The sequence below is a fragment of the Protopterus annectens genome, chromosome 10.part0 (genome assembly GCF_019279795.1).
Source record: "Protopterus annectens isolate FY-2018-M chromosome 10.part0, PAN1.0, whole genome shotgun sequence".
Taxonomy (NCBI): Eukaryota; Metazoa; Chordata; order Ceratodontiformes; family Protopteridae; genus Protopterus; species Protopterus annectens.
Genome location: NC_056744.1, coordinates 1,800,742,926 through 1,800,761,066, shown reverse-complemented (window position 1 = coordinate 1,800,761,066; position 18,141 = coordinate 1,800,742,926). Strand labels below are relative to the sequence as shown.

The 18,141-nt window shown below is 44.4% G+C and overlaps 1 protein-coding gene across 3 annotated transcripts in view; it reads right to left on the bottom strand.

The window, feature by feature from the left end:
* Positions 1-18,141, bottom strand: part of PHKG2 (phosphorylase kinase catalytic subunit gamma 2) — a 556,437-nt gene that overhangs the window by 219,768 nt on the left and 318,528 nt on the right. For all 3 annotated transcript variants that reach the window (XM_044086635.1, XM_044086637.1, XM_044086636.1), the window contains exon 6: positions 13,118-13,281. In XM_044086635.1, coding sequence (XP_043942570.1) covers positions 13,118-13,281 — 164 coding nt within the window. The remainder of the gene's footprint in view (positions 1-13,117; positions 13,282-18,141) is intronic.

The following is an 18,141-nucleotide window of genomic DNA, read 5'->3' as shown; positions in this document are numbered from 1 at the left end:
CCAGCATGGGAAGAAGTTGCTGTAGGGTCAGCATTTTGAATTTTGGAACAATGAGATATGTGTTCAGAGCGGACAGGTCGAGAATAGGTCTCCATTGGTTTTCTTTTCTTGGAACCAGGAATAGTCTGGAGTAAAATCCTTGCCCTTGTTCCATAGACGGTACCTTTTCTATAGCTCTCATCCTTAGCAGGTGGTTGATTTGTTGTAGAGCATTTGTTTTTTGGTTTGGTGGTAGGTTTGGCATTCCTCTCTTTTTTGGTAGAGTATGGAAGTGAAACCTGTAGCCTTTGTCTATTGTCCGTAAAATCCATTTGTCTCCTGTAATGTAATGCCAGTTTAGGGAAAATAAGGCAAGCTTTCCGCCTAAGGGTGCTTGCAGTTGTTCCCTGGAAGGCGGTATCAGAGTCAAGTCATTGTGTCTGTCCTGCTGGAGTGGTCGTAGCTGGATCTGTGGCAGTACCTCTCTGGTTGTTGGGCTGCCACTGACGTCTGCTGTAGGCACCTCTGGATTGACCTCTGCCTCTGGGGCGCCTATTTCTGCCTCTCTGTGCTCTGGAGGTATCTGGAAAGGACCAATTCTTCGAAGGCCAGTTTCTGCTAAACCTCGGAGGCTGGACCTGTAAGAAATCCTTGACTGTTTGGACAGATTTTGCTTTTTCTTCCACCTTCTTTAGCACTTGCTGTGCAGGGGAACCAAACAAACTTTGTTTCTCCATGGGAGCATCTAGAAGCTTTGACTTTACATGGTCTGGTAAGGATTGCTCTTTTAACCAGGCATGCCTTCTAATCACTGTTCCAGTCATAGCTGATCTAAAGGAAGCCTCCAGTGCATCATAGCCGCATTTTAAGGAATGATTACTGACCTGCTGAGTGTTATGTACCAAATCCTGAAGGGACTTACGGTCTATAGGTTCAGGAGAGGATAGTTTTTTATTTAGCTGGTCTAACAAAAATTCCTGATACTGAATCATGTGGAATTGACAGTTTAACGCTCTAGCCGAAAGAGTAGCAGAAGTATAAACTTTTTTACCCCATCTCTCTAATGCTCTAGACTCTCTCCCAGAGGGGAGGGGGTTTTTGGCAGAGGCAGCTGCTACAGCTTTGGGGCCCTGTGAAATGGTTTCAGGATCTGCAATAGGAGCCTTATATAAGTGAAAGTGTGTGTCCGGGACCCTGTAATATCTGTCGGGTTTGGCAGGGGCCGGTGGAATAGAGTCAGGGGCAGTACAAGCATCATTATAAGCATCATCAACAACTGTGAGTACTGGAGGAATGGCTAAAGGCCTATGCTGTGGTAAGTGTAAGAAGGTCCTAAGCCTTTTCCTTGAATCTGAAAAATCCTGGCCCTGCCATTGAAAATGCTCTCTCATAGCATGTAAAGTTTCCCCAAAAGAAAATTCCTCTGGAGGAGAGGCAGAAGGAATGGAGTCTTCTGCATCGGAATCCTCATAAGGGGAATATGGGCCTTCTGGAGGACCTGTGTTGTCTGAATCGTCCGAGGAGTAGTCTGTAGAAACAGGATCCGGGGGCTCTGCTCTAGGCCTCTTCTCTGGAGGGGGTTGAGAGGCCCTGTCTGGGTGAGGTTGGGAACCCCTGATCAAAGAAATGAGATCCTCAGCCAAGCTGAGCATTTGGGAACTGGAGGTAGGCCTGTGTGAGGGGGTTTTAGCAGGCAAGGCCTTAGAAGCTTTAGCTGCTTTAGCCCTAGAAAAAGCCTTGCTAGACATAGATGCAGGGGGCCTAGCAGCTCCACGTGCAGGAGTAGATATGTCTAAAGGAATAGTATCAGATAAATCCTGGGAGCCTGCTACAGCAGGGGTAAGTTCAGTAGCGGATTCAGCCATGCTGTGTGAGGCCTCGGCTATAGGAGGCAATCTTTCGGCCGAAGGAAGAACCGAGGACTCTGTTTCGGCCGAAACTGAGACACTCGCGGTCGGCTTAACCGTGGTTTCGGCCGAAACCGCGGACCGCGAGTGTCGGTCCTTTTCCTTACGCTTTTTAGCTAATTGTGAAGTCGGAGTCTCCGACGGCATTTTGTAAGCAAAAGCGGGACCAAAAAACTCCTCTGCAAACTCCGACCGACGTCCAAGTGTCAGTCGGTTGAAGGAAGCACAGGCTAGACAAGCTGATACGTCGTGGTCTGGGCCTAAGCAAGGAAGGCAGTAAGAGTGGAAATCCTTATGAGGTATTTGTTTCCCACAAGTTAAACAATTATTTACTTTTTCTGACATCGGCTGAGGCAAGAAAGAGTCCCCAACGGGGTACTTAGCTTTTTAGTAGTCTTCGGTAGTAGTAATCTCTGGATCTGACCGACCGGCACTTGCGAACAGCTTCTGCTTCGTGCACCGCGCGGCAAGAAAGACTGAGGAAAATGGCGTCGGCTGATGCCTTTATACCCAATTCACAGCAGCTATGACGTTGGGTGAAGTGCGACAACAGTCGAGGCCAGACCCAGACTTTGGAATCCGGCCGACCGAAGGGCTGCCTGAGGCAGGACAACCCATTTGTTAGGACTGCAGATGCATCTTTGAAGGACATCCAGGACTGCAACAGTGAATACACTTGAACATCTACATTTATGTTAAGTGTACACAACTGTACTATGTCCTTCGCGTTTCACTGTTGCAGTCATTACATTTGGGTAGATTCCCAAAGCTATGGTTGGGAGGAGGAGTTTATACAGCATTAGGGCCAGCTATAAGGCCCTGCAAGACAGCAGTGGCAAAATCAGCTCTGGATTTAGAGAAAATTGGTAAATGATAATGCTTGGTAAAAGTATGTACAGAACTCCAGGTAGCAGCTTCTAGGATGTCACTGGTAGGGACACCTCTGAGAACGGCTGCAGAAGTAGATGCTGCCCTGGTGGAGTGAGATCGGATTTCCTGGGGGACAGGTTTTCCATGGTGCTTATAGCAGAAATGAATGCAATGGCTTATCCATTTAGAAATGGTTTGTTTTGAAATAGCCTTTCCCTCTGCCCCTGCAGCAAATGCTACCAGCAATTGTTCAGATTTTCTTCGAGATTTAGTCCTGTCCAAGTAGAATTTAAGTTGTCTGTGCACATCCAAGGAATGCAGAATCCATTCCCCTTTGTTCTGTGGATTGGGAAAGAAGGTTGGCGAATAAATGGACTGATTAAGAGCCACACTGGAAACCACCTTGGACATGAAGGATGGATTGGTCTTGAGAGATACCCTGTCCGCATGAAAGATGATGAAAGGCTCCACTGCCATAAGGGCCTGTAATTCAGATATCCTTCTAGCTGAAGTGATTGCTAAAAGGAAGGCTGTTTTCCAAAAAAGAAATTTTAAGTCTGCAGTAGCAGCTGGCTCGAAAGGAGGTAGAGTGAGTTTCTCCAAACAATGTTAAGGTCCCAGGCAGGGGTAGGAGCTCTCCTGGGTGGTCTCAATTTTTTTTGCCCCTCTGAGATACTGCTTGAGCAGAGGATGAGAGAAGAGGGGCAGTTCTGTGTTATAGTGAGCTGAAATAGCGGAGGCGCGGATTTTAATGGAGGAAAAAGACAGGCCCTTGTGAAGCATCTCAGTTAAGTATTGCAAAATCTGAGGTAAACTGGACGCTGCTGAGCTCATCCCTAAAGGTTGGTTCCAGGCACAAAATCTTTTCCATTTGTCAGCATAAAATTTTCTAGTACTAGGACTCCTCGCTTCCAAGATAACATCCATCACAGGTTTGCTGAGAGAAGTCAGAATTTAAGTGATTAGCCAGGCTGCAAGGCTCAATGTTGGAAGCTGAGGGTGCAGAATTTGGTTCTTCTGCTGAGAGAGCAGGGAAGGGGGTCTGAGGCAGGTGCTCAAGAGGGGGTACACCAGTGTTGGCGCGGCCAGTCTGGAGCAATTAAAATCATCCTTGGTTTGTCCTGTTTGAATTTTAGTAGAACTTTGGAGAGCAAAGGCAGAGGGGGAAAGGTGTAGACTGATAGGTTTTTCCAGCTGAAGGACAGAGCATCCACTTTCCAGGCTTGTTTGTGGGGAGTCCTTGTGCAAAACTTGTCCAACTGGTAGTTCTGTGGGGAGGCAAACAGATCTATGTCTGGGCTCCCCCATTTGCTTGTCAACCTGTTGAAAATCCATGGTTCCAGTTTCCACTCGTGTGGGTCCATGAGGTTTCTGCTTAGTCCGTCTGCCAGTGTACTCAATTTTCCTGGCAGGAATTGAGCTTCAAGGCTGTGTTTCACAATGCCATGACTAGTCTGCAGAGGGGGTAGGAATGTATACCCCCCTGCTTGTTTATGACCACATAACCGTGGTGTTGTCCGTCTACCATTAGTTGTCCTGAAAGAATATAGTCCTTGAAAGCTGTCAGAGCATTCTGTACAGGTAACATTTCTTTTTGATTGATATGTAGGTGCATTTGATTTGGGTTCCATTTGCCCTGAATGCACTTCCCTGCCAGGTGAGCCCCCTATGCATAGTCTGATGAATCTGTAGTTAGGGTTTGGGCGGCAGGGGGTAATGTGAATGGTAGTCTCTTGTTTTGGTGGCAGGCCTCTGCCCACTATAGGAATTCCAGGCATAAGCAAGGTATGATAGGAATCATTGTTTCCAGGCTGTGACAATGTTGACTCCATAGACTTTTTAGATACCATTGTAGTTTCCTCATATGCAGTCCTCAGAATGCAGGAGGCCATGAATCCCAAGGCTTGCAGTATTTGTCTTGCAGGTAGCAGGATTTTCGTGGCCACTTGTTTGAAGTAGAGATTACCAAATGAATTTGCTTCTCTGGCATGAGGAAAGCCATCTGGGCAGTTGTATTCAAGCCTGCACCCAGGAATGTAATCTGTTGACAGGGTACCAGTTGTGATTTATTTTTGTTTATGGTGTACCCCAGACAAGTTAGAACCCTTTTTACAAATGCCAGATGATTTAAAAGTATGCCCTGTTTTTCTGCCTGAATTAGACAATCGTCCAGGTATGGATATATTTGAATATTTCTTTGCCTGCAAAATGCAATTACTGGAGCCAGGCACTTTATGAATACCCTGGGTGCAGTAGACAAGCCAAAGGGCAGTGCAGAGAACTGATAATGCAAGTAGCCTGCTTTGAAGAGTAGGTATCTTCTGCAAGATTCCCTGATTGGGATGTGCAGGTATGCTTCTTTTAAATCTAGAGTTGCCAACCAGGCATCTTTGCCTAGTATAGGAAGTAACTGGTGAAGAGTCAGCATCTTGAGTTTTGGAATCTCCAGAAATGTGTTTAGAGTAGACAGGTCCAGGACTGGACGCCATGACTTGTCTTTTCTGGGTACAAGAAAAAGCCTGGAATAGAAGCCTTGTCCCTTTTCCTCTTCTGGTACCAGTTGAATAGCCCCCATGTTTAAGAGGGAAAGTACTTGTTTTTGAGCCTCTGCCCTCTGATTTGGGGGAAGGTCTGGCCACCCGTTTGGTGTTGGCAACGTGTGGAAATGAAATCTGTATCCCTGGGACACTATATTTAAAACCCATTTGTCCTGGGTTACGAGTTCCCAGTTCTTTGCACGAAGAGCAATCTTTCCTGCCAAAGATAAGTGCTTGGAAATTTTAAAAGGAAGTCACTGAGACTGTTTACCATAGGGGGGTGTCTTATTTCCTGATTTGGAAGTGGAGGCCCCCCACTGCTTAGTTCTGAGAGTCCCCTGGGACTGAAACCTGGAGTTTTTGCTGTGTCTGGATTTGGCTTATGAAGATCTGGAAGGGGCTGGAAAGGACCAATTCTTAGCAGGTCAGTGCCTACTAAACCTTGGAGGTTGCACTTGTAAAAAAATTGCATAGATTTATCTTTATCTTCCATCTTTTTAAGAACCTCTTCAGCCTTACTGCCAAACAGACGGTTCTGATTTAAAGGAGCATCCAACAATTTAGCTTTAACATGATTCAGGCAAAGATTGCTCCTTAAGCCAAGCATGCCTTCTAAGCACAGACCCAGTAACAGCAGCCCTGCAAGAGGCCTCTAAAGAATCAAAACCACATTGCAAAGTATGTTTTCCAACTTGTTCAGCAGAATGCATTAAATCCTGTAAATCTTTATTTTCCACACAGTCAGGAATCAACATCATTTTTTGTTTAAGCAGTCCAATAATATGCGGTTGATATTTTAACATATGAAATTGGAAGCTCTGATTGCCAGTGTTGCAGAAGTATAAACCTTTTAACCCCATCTATCCAGCGCCCTGGAGTCTCTATCAGAAGGGGTAGGATTTTTAGCAGTAGAAGCCTTAATGCCCTTGGTCCCCTGAGAAATGGTTTCTGCATCTGCAACAGAATTTTTGAAAAGGAACTTGTGGGACTCGGGTACCCTGTAGTATCTGTCAGGTTCACTAGGAGCCAGAGGCAGGGAATCAGGGGCCAAACTGGATTCCGAAAACACATCAACAATGTCTAGTACAGGAGGCATAGCCAAAGGCCTATGCCGAGAAGAAGGAAATCCCTAAGCCTCTTCTTTGGATCACAGGATTCCTGGCTTTCCCAGTGGAAATGCTCCCTTAAAGTATGTAAAGTTTCCCCAAAAGAAAAATCCTCAGTCGGGGAAGCAGAGGGAATGGACTCCTCTGCATCAGAATCCACATAAGTAGGTATGTACAAATCCAGGTCATTAGAAGAGTCAGAAGAAACAGAATCCTGGTCAGAAGATTCATAATCAAGCTCAGCCCTAGGCCTCGGGGGGGGGGGGGGTTGGGGGGTTGACTACCCCTGATTAGAGTTATTAGATCTTCAGCCATTTTTATCATTTGTTTTTTAGGCATAGCGGGCTGAACATGTGGCCTAGGCATCGTTTTTTAAGACATGGATCGAGATTTAGGCCTTAGTAATGAAGGCGGTGTTGATTTAATATGCAAGTCTGTAGGCCTGAATACAGCCTCAGAAGCCAGTGCCTGCACAGAGGCTCTGGACCCATCCAAGGTAGAGACATCCGCGTGTTCCATAAGTGAAGTATCTCGCTGCATACAGGACTCTGAATGGGTCTCAGTAGAGGCCTGCGAATCAGAAGTAGCGGGTATCAGGGGCAGCGAAAGCGCCTCACTGAGTACAGGCAAACTGGTGAATGGCTTAGGAGAAGCGGCGTCAGCAGTTCTGGACCTCGGCGGCCTGTCTCTGTCTTTATCTTTGCGTTGTTTTGGAATCCCAGTAGTCGGATGGCTAACAAAACGACATTTCTGGATAATTAAACAGTGAACCAAAATATTTTGAGGCAAAATATACCGACGACAGATAGTGCGCTGATTAAATAAAGCACAAAACCGATAGCAAGGTACTTCGTGGTCAGGGCCTAGGCAAGGAATACAGTACGAGTGAAAATCTTTATGAGGTATTTGCTTTCCACAAGTAATGCAGTTATTAACTTTTACCGACATTGGTAAGGAGCAAGAAAAAGTTTCCCCAACTGGGTACTTAGCTTTAAATTGAAGATGTCAGTTCTGAAACTCGAAAACGAAAATTTCAGGAGTCGGCCAACCGGCACTTGCGAACTTGCTTCTGGCACCGCACAGCAAGAAAGACTGATGTAATGGCTTCGGCTGCATGTTTTATACCCCTGACGTCATGGAAGAAGGGACAGCAACCGACGCAGGACACAAGACTTTGTTAATCAGGCCGACTGAGGGCAGCCTGCCAGCAGACTACCCAAATGTAATGACTGAAACAGTGAATCACGAAGAACATCTGTAATGACTCTGTCCCACTGAGGGATTCAGCTTTACATTACTACATTCAAATTTACTGCTTGCTGCCATTACATCTAGGTTGACACAATTTAACAACAGATATTTTTAACAGACAAGGTATACACACGGAAAAGCTCACTGCAGGATTAACAGAGTGTAGGATTAGTAAGTCAAACTGGACCACAGTCATGTGTGTCACAAATACAGCTAAGGAGAAAAGCCACTGCAGAATGTGCATGTAAATACTATTTCATCTGTGTTAAAGCAGCAGACCCAAAGGACTGACAGACTGTACATCTGGATTCTCAGGATAAATCTATAAATTCTGCTGACCAACTCTTTAATAAACTATTCCACGGGTAACCGACTGTAGGTACAGGACTATGTCATAGGTAAAAGACTGTAGGTACAGGACTACGCCACAGGTAACAGACTGTCGGTACAGGACTACGCCACAGGTAACAGACTGTCGGTACAGGACTACGCCACAGGTAACAGACTGTCGGTACAGGACACCTTTATTTTCTCTTCAGTTCATCAATGTGACATTATTGTTCTGGCAGAGGTCTGGCATCCTCTTCATAAATAATGTTGCATGTCTGTAACTTACTGACTAGGTCATGGACTTCACAACCTTACAATGTTTGCAGAATAATATTAAAAGGCTCAATTTGAAAGTGTCTAAAACTATGGGCCTTCACCAGCTTAACAGCAGTGGCAGCAGTTAACCAGGGGTGTCTGACTGAGCCGAAAAGGCCCTTTTTTCAGCAACCCAGGGAGAAAAGTTCCACATAAATAAATGTATCTGTAATTTTTCTATTTAGAAATGATCAGTATGCACACAAATTACAAAAGACATGTTTTTACAGTGGTATGCAGCACATCAACAGTTAGTGGAGAGAACAAACAAAAAATATTAATTTAAAAATAAAGGTAATTAATAGATTTGTGGTGTACAGCTGACATTTGGAACATAGGTAGAATACATACATAGTACACAGGTACAGTACATACAGACTAGCCAGTGTTTGTGAGTAAGATTGAAAACTATTATCAAGTACTCTAGGTTTAGTATGTGTACCTTATCTGCTTTCACTAGCCTGGGAAGCAATCATGGCACTGCCAACTTTGCTTGAGATGTTGCCTGATGAGGTCTTTAAAGGAGGCTTTGGATGATGTGTTTTGAATGCTAGCGGGGACAGAGTTCCATTTTTTAGCCAATGAACTACTATATAGTGCACCTCCAAAGCTATTGTAGCTGTTGGTGACTTCCAGTACTAGTTTGCTGGATGATCTAAGAGGCCTTTTGGCCGAGTGATGTTGTACTAGGTTTTTGAGAGCAGGACACTTATTGGGGAGCCAACAGATCGAAAGACAGAGGCAGAGCTGGTTGTAGGTTTGGAGGTTTTGCAGTTCAACCCAGTGGAGCTGTCTCAAAGCAGTACAGTGATGAGTTCTATATGAGCAATTTGCAGCAAAGTGGGCAATTCTGTTATAGCAGGCTTCCATTTTGCTTAGTTCAGTTTTGTTGAGATTAGTCAGAATGGGAGATGCATAGAGTAGGGTGGATAGAAGTTGGGACCGAGCAATGGCTGATCTTGTGTTGTTGGTAAGAAATGGTTTGATATGGTAGAGTGATCCCAGTTTGGCATGTACTTTTTTAATAGTTAAGTTGAGATGACTAACAAATTTTAGGTGGGAGTCTATGGTTATTTCCAACAGCATGGTCCGTGCCACTGGAGCGATTGGAGTAGCATTTGTGGAGTAGATAGTGAATTGACTATCAGTGTTTTTGTTAGAACAGGTTATTAATCATAAGCTGAGCTTTCTTTGGATTGAGGATAAGTTGGGCTTTGGTAAGGTAGTTTTCAATGTCAGAGAATGCTAGTTGAGTTGTTTGCAGGAGGGTGGGAATGTTTTGTACCGCACAGATTAAGGTAGTGTCATCTGCATAGTGAATGACAGATGCATGCTGTGTGGAGGTATGGAGGTCATTTGTGAAGATTGTGAATAATAGTGGTCTTAAGACAGAACCCTGTGGGACTCCTATAGTTATGGGCAGCTGAGGAGAGAGAATATTTTCCCATTTCACAGCTTGGTACCTGTCAGTTAAGTAGCTTTGGAACCAGGTAAGACTGGAATTTGACAGGTGATATCGGTTTAGTTTGTTTAGCAGGATTTGGAGCGAGACTGTGTCAAATGCTTTGGACATATCCAAAAGAAAAAGAGTTGACACCTGCAGGCCTTCATTTTTGAAGCAGTTTACTGTGTCTGTGAAGCAGAGGAGGGCTGTAGTGGTACTATGGGCAGGTCTGAAACCATGCTGAGTAGGTGACAGGATGTTGCTGTCTAGGAGATATTTTAGCATCTGGGTATGGATGCATTCTTCTAGGATTTTGGCCAGGGGGGAGAGTAAAGCAATGGGTCTGTAGTTATTAAGTTCAGTGGTGGTCCCAGCTTTATGTATGGGTGTAACAGGATATTTTCCAGGGTTTGGGCGCACAGTTTTCAACAACTGATCTGTTTATGAGAGTGGAGACTGGGATAGCAATATCATCTGCTGAGTTTCAAGAAACAGCTGGGGAGTAGGTCGGGCTGCTGTTGATGAGGTTTTTAGTTTGGAGAGCATGCTTTTGACTGAAGTGGTGGAAACTGTTTTGAGGGTAAAGCTTGTATTGGTGTTATTTGTGTTGGGGGGATAGTGAGGAAGAACTGTCCTGTGATACTAAGCAGAGAATTGAGTTCACAAAGTGGGAGTTGAATTGTGTTTCGATGGGAACTTGTCAGGGGTGGTTGGTTTGGGGATAGCCTTTTGGGTGGATTTTAGTAGCTGGTTTACATTTTTCAAAATTTTGGGGGGTTGTGTTGGTATTTAGTTTGTAATGTCATGTAGTAGAATTTTTTTGTCCAGCCTGATGCATTTTTTTGCACTGTTGCGCAGTTCTTGGTACTTAGTTAGGCTTTGTGTTTCTTAGTTTTTTGATAGTAAAGCCAGGCAGTGTCTCTGGACTTGAGGATTTGTTTGGTTTCTTTACTAAGCCAGGGGTTTGTAGTGGTTCTAACCTTGATTTTTCACAATGGAGCAACAGTGTCTAGGTGTTATAGAAATGCTTTGTTGAAATATGCTACAGCCCTGGTCAAGTGGGAGGGTTTTTAGGGGGGTCCAGTCACAGTTACAGAGTAAAGTATTGAGGACCTCAGGGGAGGATTTTTTGTGTTTCTACTGGATATATAGTTAGTGGTATACGTATAAAGTATATTATGTTGTGGTCACTTAAGGCACCTGGGAGACTGCCTGCGTGGGGGTACAATGTGGGGTTGTTTGGACCCAGTCAAGGATAGATCCCCTTTCAGATTTTTTATCACATCTAGTTGGAATTTGGACTAGATACAAAAAAAGAAGCAGATGTACATGTGAGTACATTCCCAATGTGATTTGTACAATGGAACTTCTGCATATTAATTACTTAGCAATTTCTTCCTTTCTTTAAAGATACTTTCATTTTACACCTAATGTGCCTTCACCATGAACAAAGCAATCATGTCAGAATCAGAATACTAGTAAACTGTTATGGCATACACATGCCATGCACCAAGATTCAGCTCCGCACACTAACAACCCCTACTGGTTATGTCCTGTGACAAGATTCAGCTACTGCACCCTGATGACCCCCTAATGATTATGCCAAGGGACAAGAATCATCTATGGTACACGAACAACCACTACTAGTGACACAGATTAATAAGATTCAGCTATGGCAGACAAATAACCCTTGATGATTAGTCTGTAGAAGAGGATTCAGTTTTGATGCACTAATAACCCACATTGGTTACTCTGTTGTCCTACGTTAAGGCACACCAATAACCCCTCAGGTTACTTTGTGGCTCAAGACTTATTGACTGTGTACTGATGTCCCCCTACTGGTTATTACAGGACCATGAATAAGCTACCAAACACCAGTACACACAAAAAGGCTTAAATGTCACTCAGTCTGCTACCTTGCCACTTCTGCAGCCTTATACAGTGCTATGCTGCATTGTTAAAGCTGCGTATACATCACACACCCTTCACTGATATCTACATGCATGTCAATGACAGTTTGCAGACATGCAGCCTTATACAGTGCTATGCTGCATTGTTAAAGCTGCGTATACATCACACACCCTTCACTGATATCTACATGCATGTCAATGACAGTTTGCAGACATGCAGCCTTATACAGTGCTATGCTGCATTGTTAAAGCTGCGTATACATCACACACCCTTCACTGATATCTACATGCATGTCAATGACAGTTTGCAGACATGCAGCCTTATACAGTGCTATGCTGCATTGTTAAAGCTGCGTATACATCACACACCCTTCACTGATATCTACATGCATGTCAATGACAGTTTGCAGACATGCAGCCTTAATACATCACACACCCTTCACTGATATCTACATGCATGTCAATGACAGTTTGCAGACAGTAAAACTGAGGTGGCATAAGATGACAGATACTGATAGGACAGTCACTAAATCACATTTTTACTCTCATAACGAGCTTCAAATTACACCAAATGCAGCTTGTAAACATGCAATGTAACAAGTGCCACCACATTGTTAAACATTACATTCTATACAATTTAGTTTACATGCAGTGGTCAGGCGTACATCATAACCCAAGCCAGAAAGTACCCCACAGGGCGAAGACAATCATGGGAGATCACCATTCAGGCAGCCATCACTGTTTTTGGATGATAGCCCAAGTCTCCGACCCCAGATAGCTGAAGTGCATGGTACTTTGTGCAAGGGCTACATGTACCTGTACATACTTGTTCTGGAGTGATACTGCTTATGGCAGCTTGGCAGAACCAAGAGTTTCTCGATAGCCTACATGCCCTACTCCCATTTTACAGGGAGAGTAATGCAATAGACAAGCCCATAACCCCACCCCACCAGAAGACATAATCCAGTGTCACCTGCTCATTTACAACATCCCTGTTCATCTTATCCTGCATCTGGGTTGCTAATCAAATGCAGGCCATCTGGGTTAAAGTCAGGGCTTCCTTATTCAGTGTTACAGAGTTCGCCAAGTTCAACTTGCCATTTAACTCAGGATTCCAAGATCATCTCTGAAAAGATTCACCAGCACTACAACATACAGTCAACTTTTAAAACACTTCTTCTTGTACTAGAATAATCATAGCATTAAATCAAAGCTCTCAGACTGTAAACTCATGACGAGACATATGAATGAGAAAAGACTTGACCACGTGTGGATAATACTCACAATGACAATCTGTGACACACAAAAAAAAGGATCTACAGGACCAACTTAATTACATTTTACCAAAATTATTAAACAAGAAAGTGCATTCCAAATCAAGCCGGCAGAAGACACTAGTTAGGACAGTTACATTTCAGAGACCTTTATGTGGGCTAATGAAGAAATATAAGAACAAGTCAATTCTTACCTCTAAGTTTTTCATCTGGACCCAGTTGACAAGAAAAACCAAAGTCAGACAGCTTAAGGTTCATGTCGCTGTCCAACAGGATGTTCTCAGGCTTCAAGTCACGGTGGATGATGTTGTTAGAATGGAGAAAGTAAACTGCTTCAAGTAATGCCCGCATGATGCATCTAACACAGATAAATTGAAGATATTAGACATGGACAAAATAAACAGGAACATAAATCAACAAAGAATACACTACACAATTCAGTACCCCAGCCAAACAGTTACAAGCAATTCATTTGAAGTTTAAAACATGCATGCATTAACCAGTCACCAAAATGGTCACCTTGGTGACAAATTAAACACCATTCCCTACCGTATTTAAAAACAATTTAAAAAGTGATTGTGTTATGGCACTGTATGCCAACACCATTCCTTACCATATTTAATATCATCAGATGACCGGAGAGAGGTTCCTCTACAGTTGACAGCTGTTGGGATTTCCTTTACTGAAAGCCATACTTGGCACAATTCTAACTTCCGTACTTGGGCTTTCTGCTAGTGTACATCATGACTTTACATACTTAGCTAAGAGGGCATGCCCACTCCTGTTTTCTCTATTCCATTCCCATGCAATGAGTATGCAAACATGAAGAAAAATAAAATTATTTAACCAACTTTTAAGAAAATTCATCTGTTCAACCTGAATGAAAAGGATGTCTAAACATGGAGGGCAGAAGAAAGGCAAGAAGCACGCATTTCAAGTCAAATACGTCACACTGAAAGATAAGGGCCTGAGAAAGACATATGATCCTTATTATTTATTTTGTTTTATTTTATTTTACATTTGTTGACTGGGATAGTCCGACTGGATACTTGTCCATTTTCAGCGGAGGCCCAGGGAGAAAAGCTCCATACACACATACAGAAAAACTGTTATATTAATCAAGTTAAAGCACTGTTACAGAATCGATACATAGGATAAAAGTCATTCATTTCATTCTGTCATATATAAATCTGATTTGTTATAGAGTAACAATTAGGAAGCAATGTAGGGGTGGCCAAAAGACCTCTTTAGTACATGTTTATATCGCCAGAGTTAGTCAGGATTACAGCAAGGACGTAGCCACTGCCTTTTAAAGTACTGTTTTAGATTTTTTTTTTAACTGGGTTCTGATCCTTATTAGCAACCTGGACATTGACGGAAGCAGCTAGGGAAATGAAAGGCAGGTGGTCTGCTGCATGAATGACAGCCAGAAGAGGCTGGATGCCCCAGCATATGGAAAAATGTCCAAGGATAAGCGCACACCAAGCAGCATGCATGCTGTAACTGGGGTACCATCACATGCTCAGAACTGACCACAGGTCAGTGAACGTGGTACTGTGGAACTACTGTTCCCCCAGGATGCCACAAAGGTAAAAGGGTGTTAGACTAAGAAAATTCTGCCAGCTGCCTGAATGATGTTCCCTCATCTGGGGAACTGATGATCAGAAAGTAAGGTGGAGAAAAGGACCAGAGAACAACCACCACCCGCTTACAGGAGGCCACCTCACAGACCAACTGATAAGACAACTACCGATTTGCAATACACAACTAATATGCACTATGCAGTGGAGCAATGCTGGAAGTAAAATTCAAAGTCCTTGGAAAGAAGAGCTGAAAGATGACAAAAAGGCAAGGGGAGGGACTTCCAGGATTACTGCACATTGATCAATAGCTTAATTTTCTCCCAATGTGAAAACAAACTGAGAAACAAGAGCTAGTAATTCTGCCAGCTTGAGTAAATTCATTCAGTTACTGGCTAATATGTAACAAATTTAAAGAGCCTGAAAAAATCAACTAAAAAGGTGAAGTGATAACACTGGCAAGAATCCTGCAGCTGTTCAGCAAAAAAAAAAAAAAAAAATTCAAGCTCAAGCTTTGGTACAAGAAATGTCTTCCAGTAATTTAGAGGAAAAATACATCAAATGTGTTCAGAGCTGAAATACTGAATAAAAGAAGTTATGTACTCACCATAACGTTCCATCTGAGTAGGTATTTCATTTGTCTGCAACCTGTGGGTATCGGATCCGACTTCGGATCCGAACCGGCAGCTTACCAAGCTCCAAGATCCGAGCTCCTAGCTCCTCCCCCCTACCCATAATCCCCTGCTACCAACCACATTAGCTCAGATAATTTTTTTTTGCCTTACCAACCTGGAAACACGAAATATCAACTGCAAAGGTGATCAGGAAATCCCGAAAGGTTAGGGGGATGGCAGGGGGGGTTGGTTGCAGACAAATGAAGTACCTACTCAGATGGAACGTTATGGTGAGTACATAACTTCTTTATCTGAAGTAGTTACTTCATTTGCTCTGCAACCTGTGGGACAGAGTCCCCAGCTACCTTATAAGAACCTGGGTGGTCCTTACGGAAGGATATTCCGAAGCAACACGGAGCCAAAAGAAGCCCTACTTCTCGAAATCACATAATTTATAATGAGAAATGAACGTATGAGAAGAGGACCAAGTAGCTGCTGAACATATGTCATCCACTGGAACCCTAGACCAGAAGGCTGTTGAGGTGGCTACAGATCTTGTAGAATGGGCACGGATACTAATCGGGGCTGGTTTGCCAGATGATATATACCCCTGAATAATACACTGACGAATCCAATTTGCTACAGTGACTTTGGAAATGGCTTTACCCATGGCTGATTTTGCATACGAGACAAATAACTGGTCCAACTTGCGAAACTCTCTAGTCCTATGCAAGTAGAAACACAGCTGTCTGTGTACATCCAATTTGTGCAATGTGTATTCTCCCTTGTTCTGAAATGTTGGAAAAAAAACACTGGTAGATTTATCGATTGATTTACATTTGCTTCTGAAGCAACCTTAGGCAAGAAAGACGGGTTAGTCCTGAGGGACACTCTATCTTTGTGAAAGATAAGGTAAGGAGGCTTCATACACAAGGCTTGTAATTCTAAAACCCTTTTGGCTGAAGTAATAGCCACTAAGAAGGCTGTTTTCCATGACAAGAATTTCAACGGAATTGAGGCCGCAGGTTCGAAAGGTGGACTCGTCAAGGCTTGTAAGACTAGAGAGAGGTCCCATGGGGGAACCAAAGACTTTATCGGTGGATTTAAAAGGAAGATGCCTCGTAAGAAGGTTTTGCACAACTCTGTAGATGCTAAGGAACCTATGCCATCACCCACATGAAAATGGGAGATGGCCGCCAATTGCACCTTAACCGTAGAAGCGCTTGCTCCCTGTCGAAAGATTAACGAGAGGAAGTCCAGGATGGTCGGAATAGGGACAGTAAATGGGTCCAAGCCCTTATCTTCAGCCCAAATGGAAAAACGTTTCCATTTACTGTTGTAAAGTTTTCTGGTAGATGGCTTATGAGCCGCAACCAGAATGGCCTTAACGGGAGATGAGATAACGGGAGTCCTAGCCATTAATGGAACTGGATCAGCCAAGCCGCAAGCTTGAGGATGACCAGGTTTGGTGTTGGGCAATCCGCGGGATGAAAAATCAGTTCTGGACTGGGATCCAGAATCCACGGAGGAGCCACACTGCGAGACCGCAGAAAGGGGAATCAGATCTGCCGAGGCCAGAATGGGGCTATGAGGATAACTCTGCTCCCCAACTGACAGGCTTTCTGAATGAACTTCATCATGAGTGGAAGGGAAGGATAAGCATAAAGGAGCCCAGGAGGCCAAGTATGGACCAGAGCGTCTCTGGGGGTTTCCCCTCTGGGGGGAATTATTGTGAAGTACTCGCTGCATTTTGTGTTTAAAGGAGAAGCAAAAAGATTGCAGCGAGGCTGACCCCATTTGTGGAAGATCTGCTTCGCAACAGATGGATTCAGAGACCACTCGTACGGAGTGAGAAGCACCCGACTTAGTTTGTCCGCTAATATGTTGGACCGTCCCGGGATGTGCGTTGCTACCAGAAAATGGTTGGTGGAGACTGCCCATTCCCAAACTCTCATGGCCTCTCGACACAGGGGATAGGATCTGGTTCCTCCCTGTTTGTTTATATACCAGACTACAGACATGTTGTCTGTCTGGATAGCGATAGTCCCCAGGGGAAAGAGGTCGTGGAGAGCTTGTAACGCCAAAAGCACCGCCCTCATCTCTAGGACATTGATATGCAATGCGGTCTCTAGGGGAGTCCACATGCCTTGAACGGATCTGCCTGAACAACACCCCCCCCACCTGAGGCGAGAAGCATCCGTGGTCAACGTGGCTTCGACCGGGGGGATCACAAAAGGCCTCCCTTCTCTGAGTTCCCACGCATGCAACCACCAAAGAAGGGAGTCCCTGCAAACTCTGCTCAGCAGTATCGGCGTGTTCAACGGGTGGAGCAAGAGGGACCATTGTACTTGAAGGGTCCATTGCAATGTTCACATTCGCAGGCGGGCATGGAGGGAAAGACCGATCGCTGCTGCCATAGACCCTAGTGCCCTCAGGACCAACTCCGCTGGAGGAGAAGGACTCCGGAGAAGGGCTAACACCTGGTAAGACAAGCTGTTCAGTCTGACTGATGTTAGAGTAGCTCGAGAGATTTGAGTATCCAACCTGGCCTCTATGAATTCCAGGGCTTGAGTGGGGCACAGGCAGGACTTCTGCAGGTTTACTGAAATGCCTAGGTTGTGGGCTACAGTCAGTGCGTAATCTCTCGCTACAGAGAGCTGATGCCTGTTGGTCGCAGTAAGGAGCCAGTCATCCAGGTACGGGAAGACCTGAATGCCCTGAAGTCTCAGGTGGGCAGCAACCACCGCCATGACTTTGGTGAACACTCTGGGGGCTGAAGTGAGGCCGAATGGAAGAACCCTGAATTGATAATGACTGGCTCCGAGCCGGAAGCGGAGAAACCTCCTGGATCGTCTGTCCATTAAGATGTGGTAGTACGCATCCTTGAGGTCTATGGAGCACATCCAGTCGTTCTCCCGCAGAAGGGGGAGGATAGATTGAAGAGTGACCATCCGGAACTTTTCCTTGGGTATAAACAGGTTCAGAGCGGAAAGGTCTAAGATGGGTCTGAGGTCCCCCGTTTTC